General features: G+C 39.2%; 1 protein-coding gene across 1 annotated transcript in view; it reads left to right on the forward strand.

The window, feature by feature from the left end:
• The first annotated feature begins 862 nt into the window (after positions 1-862).
• CENPU (centromere protein U) overlaps positions 863-14520 on the forward strand; it is a 53257-nt gene continuing 39599 nt past the window's right edge. The window contains exons 1-5 of the mRNA XM_004481750.3: positions 863-962; positions 3751-3802; positions 5016-5133; positions 8366-8468; positions 14340-14400. Coding sequence (XP_004481807.1) covers positions 922-962; positions 3751-3802; positions 5016-5133; positions 8366-8468; positions 14340-14400 — 375 coding nt within the window. The 5' untranslated portion in view covers positions 863-921. The remainder of the gene's footprint in view (positions 963-3750; positions 3803-5015; positions 5134-8365; positions 8469-14339; positions 14401-14520) is intronic.

Genomic DNA, 14520 nt, shown 5'->3' on the forward strand with positions numbered 1-14520 from the left:
TTTTTATTGTTCCATACATCTTTTTTTGTTTGTTTGGGTTTTTAAAAATTTTTTTTAAATTTTTTATTTAATTCATTTTTTTTAAAAATATTACATTCAAAAACATGAGGTCCCATTCAACCCCACCGCCCCCACCCCCCACTCCCCCCACAGCAACACTCTCTCCCGTCAAGAGGACACATCCATTGCACCTGGTAAGTACATCTCTGGGCATCGCTGCACCCCATAGTCAATGGTCCACATCATAGCCCACACTCTCCCACGTTCCATCCAGTGGGCCCTGGGGGGAGCTACAATGTCCCGTAGTCCGTGAAGCACCACCCAGGATGTCATATTCTTTAGTAGGCATGAAACGTGTTATATATGATTTTAAACAAAAAGAACATTAGCTTCGAAAGGGAGTTGACTCGCCAATGAAAAAACCTGACAGTGGTAAAATAACAGGCCAAGACGATTAGAGGCAGCGTTGGGGTTAGAACACAACGTCCAGCAAGCCGTGACCTCACACCCGGGGCCCGCGCCTGGGCAGCTGGAGCACCGCCCTCCCCGGCACCAGCGTGGTGACGTCTCAACCTTGCCGGACGAGGGGCGTGCCCTCGCCAACCGGAAGCTTAGGAGACCCGGAAAACTGGCGTGGGGCAAGGGTGGGAGGGAAAGCCCGGCATCTTTTCGGAGCTGCTGGGGATCGTCGTACTGCTTGTAAGGCGCGGGCTCCAGCTTCGCTCTGTGGCAATTAGCACTCCGGGTTTTCCGTCACGCTCCAGTCGGGGTGTAGGTGTGGGCCCTCAATGGCAGGAGGCCGGGGGCGGGGCGAGCGCGTGCTCGGCTCGGATTGGCTGGTCTGAGCGGCGCGGGGCCTGGCGGGAGCGGCGCGGGGCGTGGCGGTAACGGCGCGGGCTGGGAGGCTGAGGAGAGCGGCGCATGGCCCCGCGGCGGCGGGGGCGCTGCCTCGGGCGCGCCCGGTAAGTTCCGCCGACCCCTCGGCCGTTGGAGCGGAGCCCTGCCCAGGTCTAGCGTCCGCCTGTGGGAGCCGCTTGTGCTGCGTAGCGAGGCTGTTTGCCCTTCCCCGTGGGAACTTGTCGCTCCCGGCCTTGCTTTTCAGGCTGTAAAAGGAGAGTGATACTGAACAGTACCTACGTCCTGAGGTTACCGTGAGGATGAGAGGAGTGAGCGCTGAAAACCTTGCCTGGCGGGTGTGTAGGAGTGTTAGTAGTAGTATTTTTGGTGAGTGAGTCTCGGAATCGTTTGAAACAGCAGGTTCATTCAACAAAGTCTTACTGCGTTCTCTTCTGCTGAGGTTTTGTTTTGGTAGCTAGTCGGTATTCGTAAGGCCCTGCTGTTGTGATGCAGACTCGGACTGTAAAGCCCAACCAAATCCCTGACGGTTACTGTTATTCTTGAAGACATCCTCTAGGTCAAGCAATTTGCATTTCATCTAGAGGGGCCTGCGTTTCAAACCTGATGCGAAACTGCGCTCTAAAACCTTAAGCTTACTGCGTTCACTGGCGAATGCCTCTTTAGCAGCGGCGTCAGGAGCATCCGCCTCCGGGTCCCTGGGCCTGACTGGAGAGGTCTGTGCTTGCCGAGGACCGTGCTCGGGACGGTGCACTCTGGAGGGAAGGCTTCTGGAGACGGGGGTGTTTGTAGATGCCGGCGAGGGTGGGGAGCGGCTGGGACGGGACGGAGCAGGAAGGAGGCGAAAACCCAGACTCCTGTGACCAGTGAGGAAGAAGTGAGGACTGCCCCTAAAGAGAGCTGGAAAAGAACCTAGAGGCTATGGACGTCAGCCGAAAAGAGTTAAACTTAATCTGATAGACGAATGTTTTGTATTTGTTTTTGTTTTTTCATTTTTAACGTTTTTGTGTTTGAGGCTCCTTGAAATCTTTTCCTTCCCACCCCATCAAAATGTACTGGTGCACAGACACCAAAATTTTTACTTACGGTTATCAAGAGTTTTTGGCCCCACCTTAAATCTGTTCTAAAGCACGGAGGAACCTTGCCTATTTTTAGAACACAGGCAGGGTAAGAGAGAGGCATAGGATATAGCTTAGATTAAATTTTGCCATCTAGTTTCCAGTCCTGCTTTTGTTAGTTGGCTGTGGAACCGTTGACAAGTTACTTAACTTTTTTGAACCCCAGAATCATAATCTATAGAACTGCCAGAAAATGAATACTTGTTTTATTTTCTTCCTTGGGTTTTGAGAATCATATACAGCAACTGTTCTCAAAGGGTGCTTCCTGGAGCCAGCAGCATCAGAAACACCTGGGAATTTCTTCCAAATGCAAGCTCTCATACCCCACTCCATACTTCCTGAATCAGAAACGGGGTGGGGTTCAGAATCTCTTTTAATAAGCCCTCTAGGTGATTTGATGTCCACTAAACTTTGAGAACCACTGAATGGTTTTCAAACTTTTTTGACAGTGATTCACATTACGGATGTTTTACATCACAACTGGTACACACAAAAAAAGGAAAACAAAAGGTTCAGGGAACAAGAGTAGGTGCAGCACGATTTTATATTTTATATTCTGTTGTATTTCCTTTTTAATATACTGGGGGAAAAACTGTAAAGGATATTTTGGGACAGTTGAAATCTGAATGTGAACTGTAGATAATCATATCAGCATTAAATTCCTTGATTTTGGGAATTATGCTGTGTTTACATAACGCCCTCTTAGAAAATACATGTGTGAAGTGTTTAGGGGTTAGGATGCATTGTCTCTTACCTCCCCCCCCACACATACACACAAAGCAAATGAGAGGAAATGTAAACAATTGTTGGATATTAGTGAAGAGTACACAGAAGTTTTTTATTCTATTCTTGCAACTTTTTTGTAAGTTGTAATATAGTTTCTCCAAAAATATTTGTTCAGATGCACTCAACTGATTTTGCTACCTACAAATGGGTATTTGAAAAATACTGTAACCTCTGGAACTGTGTAACATCTGCATGGCGTATTTTTAAACCATTGTACTGTAGTTTTCCCAGTACCCTTGGACAATGTCTGACACACAAAGGATCCTCACACATATTTCCTGACTACTGATAATGTTATTTCCTGCCACTCTTACTCTTTTTCCAGTATTCTAATCACTATTTTTACATCCTGTTTACTTTAAGCTTGTTGAAGATAAACAGCTTTATCCTTTTACTCTAATGCCAAATGAGGGAAACATGGAGAGGTAGAAAGAAGTCAGGCTCTGGATTGGAACTGATGCAGTTGTGAATGCAAGCATCTCTCTTTCTTGGCCGTGTGTTGTTTGGGACAAATTTACATTTATAACGTGGGAGTCACTCTTCTCTTATAGGACTGGTAGAGTTAAATGATAAAATATACATGCAGGAGCTGTGATGGAACAGGAGTCAGGTGCTTAATAAATGTTAGTGTACCTCCCCTTTTCTCTGTCTGCTGAGACATTGTCATTGTTTGCTAATTGCATAGGATTTCAGAGACAATGGTAACTGCAGAATTAGGGAATTTCCCTGTCTCTGAGGGAGAGAAGTATATTACATTATACATTAGTGATGATTTGACCTATAAAAATATATAGTAAATGTATGGGATCTGGGTCCTGCTTTCTAAAAGGATTTTATTGTAACATGAATTTCATCCAGTGCATACTACCAGCGTAGCTAATGAGGAGTATAATTTGGAAAGAAAATGCTTGGAAAAGGTTTGCAAGTTACAGGTTTTTCCTAATTATTTTAAATGGTTCCTGATTTTCCCTTTTGTGTTTTTGCTGTTTAGTAGTGCAAGACCGTCAAAGAATACTGTGGGAAGAACACATTCCGTGGAAGATGTAAGTTATCTTTTTATATTTTAATGTAATTTCCTCAAAATTGACAATACAAAATAATTAGCATTATTTAGAAGTCTGAACTTGGTTCTATTGCTGTGTAAAAGCATATTCCTTTTCCTCCCACTTTTCCCAATAATCATCTTTTTTTCTGAATCAAAAATGATTTTTTCTTGGTTTAGATAATTGTCATCATGTAAAAATTGTAGTTTTCTGTATTTTGCTTTTTTCCCACTTGTAACCATCTCTCCATGTTCTAGTTTTCAGCTATTGTTTATTACTTCGTAGTATCCCACTTAGTCCACATTCTACTTGTACTTAATCAATGCCTTATAACTTAGGTTTTTTTCTAGCTTTTCACTATTGTATATAAAACTGAGAAATTTGTGTATAATGTATTATCTGTATATAGAAATATTCCTTGATGATAGTCTTAGAATAAAAATGTATTCTAAGGCAGGTACATTATGTAACACTCTTGATAGCTAACCCCAAATTATTTTCCAATGGCTTGTCCAACTTTGAGTTGACATTGGCAGTGTGTGAGAGTGTGTGCTTTTCACGTTGCCAGGTAGTTGTGAGTTCTCTTTGCTCTCCAAACCAACTCCTGGCTTGCTTTTTCTAGGTGAGCTCTCTCTCTGTCTGTTTTCAGAGGGTGGCTTCTTTGCTTTCTCTGGAACCCTAGAATACCTCTGCAGGGTTTCAACTCTCTGCTACCACCCCAGCCTTAGCTTGTTTGTTTGTTTTGATCATTCAGAAATTCAGAGACCATTTTCTGTCTACCCTTCTTAGCCTTGTAACCTAAGAATGGCTTTTACATTTTTAAATGTTTGGGGGAAAAGCAAATAAGGCTATCATGCCAGATGAAAATTCTGTGAAATTAAAATTTCATTGTCTGTAAATAAACTTTTATTAGAACACAGCCATACTCATTATTTTTTGCATTCTCACTGCTTTTATACTACCATGACTAAGTTGAGTAGTTGCAACAGAAACCCTGTGGCCCACAAAGCCCTTTACTCTCTAGTCCCTTATAGAAAAAATTTGCCAGTGCCTTCCTTTTTTGATGCATGAAGGAGTCTGTGCCGCCCAAAAGTGTTAAGGATTATTCTTTTAGGCAACAGTGATAGGAGGATCTTTGCTAAATAAATGCAGCTTGGTAATGTTCTTTACTTCTTAGAGCCAATTCAATGGCTTCCATTCTCTTCACTTTTAGAAAGCTGACCGAAAGACCAAGTCTCCAGATGTGTTTGATTTTCCTGATAATTCTGTTATCTCAAGCATTGACAGGCTGGGTGAAAATGAACAAGATGATGAACCTTATGAAACCTTTGGTTAGTATTTTAAATTTTTATGCTAAAAACAACTTAGCTTAAGCAACAGCATTTAGGTTAGATGCTAATAAAAGTGTAGAACTATCTTCAAATACAAAAAATCAGTTTTCTGTATATAAGTTCTGTAGTGTTATTGATATGAATTAATTTTTCTCATTTCTAGGTACATTGGAGCTAAGAACTCTATTAAATTAGAGTATCAAAGTTGAATTCTTGTAATAGCATTTATTAACAAGGCAGTCATGTTAGGACATCTACTGCAGTACTTTGCAACAAAAGGAATATAGAATGTATTTACTCTATACCACCAATAGATCCATTTGGTAAGGGCCTTTAACTTAGGAGGGAGAGAGGGGATAATTTTTCCCATATCTTAAACCAACTGAGGCAGAGGATGCTGCAGGAGATCCAGTGGAGAACTTCCCCTGTGTTCCTTGCAGTGTCAGGCAAACAGGACTGGTACCTGGCTGATCAGGAGAATAATGAGTTGTCCAAACAGAGTGTTTCTGTTTCGAAGTGTCACTGGTGATTCCAAAGACCAAGAATGATACAGCAAGTACAAAGTGTCCCTTAAAACAGCAGCCATGTAAAACAGCAATCCAATATTTTTGCTGGAATATGTTTTAAGAGAATTTTGAAATTTACATAGCCTCTTACATACTTTTTATTTGGCATCTAAAGTTATCAACTTAATTTTTAATAAAGGCAGAAAATATTGTATATTTTATATGATGAGATAAGATGGGAAGTCATCATTACTGGACTATATCTCTTATGATTTGATAAAAATGTTTTAATTACATATTAAAGTATCCTGAATCTAAAAGAAATCACATAAATTTTTTATTGAAATATGTTGCAAATTCACTTTCTTTTTCTATTTTACTTTATTTTTTAAAGTGGAGATATAATTCACATACCATAAAATTCACCCTTTGAAAGTATACAATTCAGTGGTTTTAGTAATTTTACAAAGTTGTGCACCCATAACCACTATCTTAATTCCAGAAGATTTTTGTCACTCTGATGAGAAACCTCATACCCATTAGAAGTCACTCCCTATTCACTCTTGCTCTCAGCCTCTGGCAGCTATTAATTTACTTTCTATCTCTATAGATTGGCCTATTCTGGAATTTCATATAAATAGAAACATAACAATATTTGGCCTTTTATGTCTGGCTTCTTTGAATTAACATAATGTCTTCAAGTTTCATCTATGTTGCCACATTTTATTCCTTTTTATGGCTGAATTATTCCATTGCTTGGATCTACCACATTTTGTTTGTCCATTTATCAATTGATGGATATATGGGTTGTTTTCACTTTTTGGCTATTATGAATAACGTACTGTTCATGTACAGGTTTTTGACTGGACATATGTTTTCAGTTCTTTTGGGTTTAATGAAATTGCTAGATCCTATGTAACTTTTTGAAAAACTGCCAAACTGTTTTCCAAAGTGACTGTAGAATTTTACATTCCAACCAGCAATGTATAAAGGTTCCAATTTCTCCACATCCTCACCAATACTTGTTATATATCTACATTTTAATTCTAGCCATCCCAGTGGGTATGAAGTGGTATCTCAGTGTGGTTTCCACTTACATTTCCCTAATAACTAGTGGTGTTGAACATCATTTCCTGTACTTGGTGGCCATTTGTATGTCTTTGAAGAAATGTGTATTCAAATCCTTTGCCCATTTAAAAAATTTGGTTCTTTGTCTTTGTATTGTTGAGTTGTAAGAGTCCAGGTTATATAATTGCTTGTAAATGGAGATCCGGGATTGGTCTAATTCTCCTTTTTTTCTTGTTATTTACAGCAGTGGAGTAAATAAATCCTTGCCTAACTGAGAGGGATTAAAAGTGTATTTATGGAGTCAGAATCTAACATACAGGTTACCAGGGAATGGGGAAGGGATAGGAAATGGGAAGGTATGGCTTAAAATATACAGGGCTCCTGTTTGGAACGATAAGAATGTTTTGGTAATGAATGGTGGTCATGGTCACACAACACTGTGAACGTAATTAACAGCTCTGAAATACATATCTGAGTGTGGTTAAAAGGTGAAATTTTAGGTTGTATGTATGATACAGAAAATAAATAAAAGTATATATGGTACAGAAGAAAATCCGTGGAACTGCATTACACAGGGAACCCTAAGTGAAACCATGGACTGTGTCAATAGTAGTTATAAAAGTGGCTTTTCGTCAGTTGTAACAAATGCAAGGTGTTAATAGGGTGGTATATGAGAATCCTGTATTTTATGAATGATTGTTCTGTAAGCCCACAACTTCTCAACAAACAAAAAGAAAAAAGGAAAGTATTTTACTACCATTTTTAGAATTGCACAGCTGGTATATTTATTATTTAACTAGTTGTTTATTTGAAAAAAATGTTAAATTTGCACTGCTATGCTAAAATTTGAGCATGAAGAAGTGGTTGCTTGGCTCTTACCAGGTCCCCTCTGCGGCAATTCAGTCTGTCGCTACTACCACCACTCTTCATACTCCCAAATTCGCCACTCTGGTTATAAGCCCAGGCTAGAGTGCTAAGATCTCCAATTTTACTCTTCTTTCCTGAGCAGGGGCTGGGGTGGAGGGTCTCCTCTGTCACTGCATCCTCCTCCTCTTATCATCTCCCTTTTAGACCTTTCAATTAAACTATCTCCTTCTTCATTCAAGTTAACATTTTGGCTTGCTAAAGGCTCTAGCAATCCAAAGTAGAAAGAAAAGGAAGCGAAGGAGGTCTGGAATTCCTCCCCAAAGGGCCATTGATTCACAAATCGAGTATCTCTCAATATTTGTATCTAGCACTCTGTACAGTATTAAGAGTCATAGGAGTTAACTAATTAAGAGTCATAGGAGTTAACATAGGAATTAACTGTAAACATGCAGCTCTCATAATTAATGCAGTGGTCTCCAAAGTAGTGTGTGTTGACAGTCAATAGAGGCCAGGAAAGAAATTATTTTTTATCTCATTAAAATCTTTCCATGTAATACTTTTAAGTATAGTAGCACACGTCTTCTAGTTTGTTTGTTTATTTATTTACTTATGGTATGGTTTAAATTCCTTATTGTTGAGGTGAGATAAAAAGTGTTCGGGAAGCAGCCTGCATAATCAATTTTGATTTTGTGGGCCCTTTAAACAAAGATTGTTGTGTACTGATTATCATAAGAGAATAATCTTACACACTATCCTAACAGCCAGACTTTAAAGTTGCACTTTTTTTGTAGCTCCTCCTTTACACAGCACTGCTATATATGCTGATGATGAACTCTCCCAACACTGTGGGTCATCTGTCCCTTCAACTCCTCAAGGAAAAGCAGCAGAAAGAAGGTATGGTTATATTTGAAGCAATCATTTATTCATGGTTAATGGGATTTCTGAGAAGCTCTTTAAGATAGAAGCTTATGAAACTAAAGCTTTTTTAGGATATTTTGAGCCAACTTACGTTTTTCCTCAAGGGAAGTGAGAAGTAAGAATTTAATTTTTCACTTATTGACATTAATTATAATAATTTACATAATTGATACCCGGTTGTCCTAGAAAACATGCCTGTAAATGTCGTTTAGCTTTGAGGTAAGACAGATAAGGGAGATGTGTGTTTTATTTGCAGAGAATTTTAGGTACTTTGGAGAGATCCCTTTAAATCACAAATTATCTTTTATCACAAAAGAGGTATTATCCAGTTCAAGGGGGGAGCAGGGGAGAAAGGCTAATTACAGAGGAAATCCAAAATCTATTTCAGGCGTGTTCAGATATTTTGTCCCTAAGGAGCATTGGTTTGATTTCTACATATTTATATACAGGCATGGGTCAGGTAAATCATGTAAAACTGATTTAAACTTAAAGACCTCTATTAGGTAATAATAGTTACAGAATCTTTTTGAAAGTAGCAAAGTGTACTTAAAAAAAAAATAATAAAGCAAAAATTTGAAGTAGGAAGTCTCTTTGAAGGTATCTGTATTACGAAGTTTTATTGATCTTGGTTATCCTGAGACTGCAGTTTTTTTTATGAGATTCTACTGAAAAACAATAATAAAAGCCAAATATTTGGAAGAATACTCATTCAGCTTTAAAGAATGGTAACTAATTTTTAAAAAGGAATTTAAAAAATAGGTAACATTCATGTGGCTTAAAAAATACGAAAAGGTTTATAATAAAAAAGTCTTCCAGTCTCACTCCTGGCTCTTACTGCCCTCTCTTGTCACTAGTTTCTCTGTGCATAAGAAGTCCAGAGTTTCTCTGCACTAAAAAATAAGAACACAAATTATTTTAAACCTTTTAAAAATACGAACAGTCCTATACCTTGTTTTATTTTTACAAAACAAGATGTTTAACAAAGATCTTAGAAATCTTTACACCATGGAGAGCTGACTCAGCAAAGTGATACAGCAAAAAGGGAGACAAGCAAAATCGCAGAAGAATGCGCAGCAAATGGACGCAGAGAGAAGACAGCAAGCAAGCCGCAAGGGGCGGTGGGGGTGGGTGGGTGGCGATAAATAAATAGGAGGGAAGGGAGGAAGAGAGGAAAACGAAAGAAAGAAATACTTACATATCAGTGCACAGGGGTTTTCTCGTTCTATTCACAGTTGCAAGAGTTCCATGGTGTGGGTAGTCAGTGATTTATTTATACAGTCCTGTACTGATGGCATTTGGGTTGTTTCCAGCCTTTACTGTCCCCAGTAGTACTGCAGTCAGGAACCTGGTCCCATCTGTCAGTGGGACACATTAATAAAACTGAAATCCTGGTTCAAATGAAATGTCTCAGTAATTTGTGTAGTAATTCTCTCATTGTCTTCCAAAAAATTCTGGCTGTGATAGCAGTATAGAAGTGCCTGATGGTCCTGCATGGCCTTGCTAACAGAGTGTTAGCAAACTTAATGGATTTTTGCCAGTGTGATACCTTTCTGTTTTTTCTCTTATGGCTTAGGGATTTTGAATCACAATTGGAAGGCCTTTTCTCTTCATGTTTTCTTCTAGAACTTTTTTGATGTATTTTTATATTGAAGTCTTTGGTCCTTTCTATCTTATATAAGGTGTGAGGTAAAGATCCTTCTTTATTACCTTCTTCCTAGATGGCTACTCAGTGTCATTCATATTATAAAATGGCCTTTCTTTCCTCAGTTGGTTTCAGATACCTTTCTTACATAGTAAATTCCATCTGTACTTCACTCTGTTTCTGGACTTTACTTTGTTTTGGTGGAAGTTTTTAAGTGTGTTTTAAGTATCCGACTGCTCCCTCATTGATCTTCACTACAGAGTTTTCTTGGCTATCCTTGTTTATTTTTCATATGTATTTTAAGACAATTTTGTCACATTAAAAACAATGACTGCTGGTTTTTTTGGGTTCAGTTATATTTATACATTAGACTAGAAGGAATTGATAAATGTATGATGATGAACAAATAGCTTTTTATTTAGTCAAGTTCTTTGTTTCCTTTAGTGGAGTTTATCTTTTTTTCATATACATATTGCACATTTCTGAAGTTTATTTCAAGGTGATTTACCTTTTTGTTTGTTTTTGGTAATTATTATAAATAGGATCTTTAACATTTTATCTTCTTGTGGTTGATTGTATATATATGAAAGCTATGAATCTCTTATATTAATCTTTTACTACTAAGAATTAATTTTTTAATTAATTTTGTAAATATTAAGTATTTATTAATATGCCAGATACCATGCTAGATATTGGAAAATAAAGGTGAAAAATACATTGTCCCTAAGAATACCCTATTAAAGGTACTTAAGAATGAGTTAAGAATTTTATCAAAATTCATCTGTCAGGAGAATTGGGTGTTTTTACTTCTTTGACTTTAGTAGTAGATTTCTTATATTAAACCACTTTGCATTCCTACTTGGCTTGCCATCTTGCTGAGCCTTGAACTCTTTAAACACATGCCCCTGAGGGCCTTGCAGGTGCCATTCCCTGGGCCCAGGCTGCTCTCCTCTATCTGTCCTCATGGCCTGTCCCCTGCTTTTAGTTTCAGACTCCACTCAGCCAGAGGAAATATCAGCCGTATGTTCTCCTTTCTCTCTTCTTCATAGCATTTCTCTCTGCCTGACCAATATTGCATTCATTTTTTATTTGTCCATTGTCTATCTCTCCCCAACAGAAGTAGCTTAAAAAGAGTAAGACTTGGTTTTGCTCACTGTTCTGCTTCATCCTAGAATGATACTTGGTACATGGTTGGCACTTGGTGAATATTTGTTGAGTTCATGCTTGTCCATGCAGTATAACGTTGTGGTTAAGGTGACTAGCCTTGGACCCAGAGTTCTGGGTTCAAATTCGTGTTTGCTACTAAGTATTTTACTTTGGACGGGTAATTTAACTTTTGTGTTCCTTCATCTGGAAAGTGGGATGATGAGATAACCTATCTTACATGATTGTTTTAAGGTGAGTTAAACCCCTTAGACTCTTAAAACAGTGTTGGCCCATAGTAAACTTTCAGATATTAACTTTGTATTATTGCAAGCATTTATTGAGCACTGACTAGGTTACCAGGCACTGTGGTAGCCTTTGGGTTTAAAAAAAGAACTCAAAATGAACAGCTTCTGTCCTCATGGGGTTTACAGAGCAATAGATATTAATGAGGCATCATAGTGATGAATCACATGGGGAAGGATGTGGTACTATGCATAGGAGTTAGTTTGATGTGGATGAGTGGGGAACATTTCGGGCAAGGAATATACGGGTCCTGTTACCAGGGGCAGCACTGTGAGCGTGGTAAGACCCAGAGTAAAGAAAGGGAAGGGGCAAAACATATAAAAGATGTTAAGTACTTTGAATGGCGTGATTGGTAAAGATTGCTAATTATCAACCTACCTTATTTCTTGGTAGTAGATATCTGATTTTAGCTGGGCACATGACTCTCAGAATAAAGAACAACCTGTATATCTATATGATTAAGTTCTAGCCATAAGTGGCATCTGCAGTTTCCGGAATTGTCTTGATAGGGATGAATGTACCTTTGTTCCTTCCTTTTTCTTTCTAGTTGGAATGACGATGTGATAGCTGATGCTTGAGCAACTTAGAAGAAACCTGGTATTTGATAATGGTGGGTCTTTGATGATGAATTGCCTCTGGAGTTTTATTGAAAGGGAAATAAAGTACCGTATTTAAGCCATTTGAGGGTATAGGAGATATTTTCTACCATTTGCAGCCATTCCTTATCCTATCTAATGGTTAGGGGTTTTGTTGTTATCCTAAGAACAGTTGATGGGAAGCGGATGTGGCTCAAGCAATTGGGCTCCCATCTACCATATAGGCGGTCCGGAGTTCAATACCCAGGGCCTCCTGGTGAGGACAAGGTGGCCCACGTGGTGTGCTGACCCACGTGGGAGTGCTGGCCCACGCAGAGAGCTGGTACAGCAAGATGACACAACAAAAAGAGAGGCAGAGGAGGCATAATAAGAGATGCAGCAGACCAGGAAGCTGAGGTGGCATTAGAGAATCATCACCTCTCTCCCACTATGGAAGGTCCGAGGATCAGTTCCCAGAGCTGCCTAAGAGAATACAAGCAGGCACAGAAGAACACACAGTGAATGGACACAGAGAGTAGACAATGGGGAGGGGATTAATTAATTATTAGAAAACAGTTGAGGAATTCAAAGCAGAGGATGACACGGTCAAATTTGTGTTTAAAAATTATCACGCTGGGTACTATGTGGAGAATGGATTTGAGAGACTAGAATGGAATGGGGAGACTAGTTTGCAAGCTGTTTTAGTAGCAGAGATAGGAAGAAGGGAATGGGTCAAGCCATTGAGCTAAAGGTTGGTGAAAGGATACTGGATTTTGGAGGGAGAACAAATGTTTGATGTGCCACTCTCAAGGTGACAGTTGTATATTTGGGTCTGGAGCTCAGAGGAGAGGGCTGAGCTGGAGTGAAAACTCAGCATGGATGGGGTGAATCAGAGAGAGTATAGCCTGAGAGAAGACAAAGACCTAGGCCTAAACCTTGAGAAACTGGCATCTACTGTCTGAGTAGAGGAGAAGGAACCTATGAAGGAAAGGAAGAAAAGTGGCTAGAGAGAAAACAGGAAAACTAGGGGAGTGTTTGTTCACAGAAGTGAGGGGGTAGGGCGGTGATGGTGGGAATACCCAGGAGGGTCAGATGTAGCTGAGAAGTAGAGTAAGGTAAGGAGTGAACATGTCCATTGCCTAACGGCGTGTTCTTGGTAGCTTTGGCAAAAGTTGTTTTGGCGTAGTGCTAAGTCCCAAGAAAAGACATTTGAATAAGTCAGACAAGGTTTGTATGTGGATATAAAAAGAAGTCAGGGCAGAAGGAATGCATTGGGTGGGGGAGATGGATCCACAAATTTCCCAGATCTCATGGAGGCAGCAGCATCCAGACTCCAGAGTCCTCACCAAGGAGTGTTCAGTTCTTTTTTCCTGTATCTTCTCCTTCTTTCTTCTCTTTGTCAGTAGGTGGTTCTGCTCTTAGCCCTCCCCCTTCCACTTTTACTCCCATGGTTTTAACTACCTATGTGGCCACTGTTTCCCTTCTCTCTTGTTCAGCCTTTTCCCTGAGTCCCAAGATGTCCTGCCTGTATGTTTTCCAAAGTCAACTCAAGTGTCATAACTTTGGTGCGTTCCTAATCCCCAGCCATGTATCTACATCTTCTTTGTCAAATGCTTGCTTAGTTTTCACATTGCACTATCATTTAACCTTCTTACTAGACAATGAACCCTTTAAAGAAAGGCTTCTCTTTTAAAGTAATTTATTCCTTGCACCTTGCATTTTGAGGTTTTTGTTAAATAAATGTTTGTTGTGTTGAGTTGAATTAAAAGGTGAAAGAATTCTCATTTTCCACCAGAAGTTAGGGTCCTTTTTCCTTTTCAAAGTACAGAAGAAGGTGTATTCCCTTTTATGTCATCTAATGATGGGCATAATGGTGGCAGATTAGCTTTTAGTACAAATGAGAGCCCAGATACCTAGGCCTGTTAACAGGACTCAGACATGACCACAAGTTGTTGCAGTAATAGGACACTATTATTTGCCTGCCTAAGATAAACTGATGGAGCCTGGATAGAAGAAGATGTAGGATATGGCCATTAAATCTGGGTGGTGGTAGGCCTCCCCATTACTAGTAGGCAATCTCTTCATTAAATTGAGCCTTTTTTATGTTGGGCAAACAACTTACAGAAAACATGAATAAAAATGTAATATGTACAAAATACTGATGGAGTATTTTTGGTACAGTTCGAACACTTCTGAAAATGAAGAAAGTGAAAATGAATCTCTAAAAAAGAGTGCTAAAAAGGTATGTAGGAATGTTCCCTCTTCTATCTTCATAAGAAACTTCATATCCTGTTTAGATGAGATCTGAATAAAATGAAATGTTCCGTAGCATACGGAGAAAGAGTATTATGTTTTAAAAGAA

The sequence above is a fragment of the Dasypus novemcinctus genome, chromosome 1 (genome assembly GCF_030445035.2).
Source record: "Dasypus novemcinctus isolate mDasNov1 chromosome 1, mDasNov1.1.hap2, whole genome shotgun sequence".
NCBI classification, from domain to species: domain Eukaryota; kingdom Metazoa; phylum Chordata; class Mammalia; order Cingulata; family Dasypodidae; genus Dasypus; species Dasypus novemcinctus.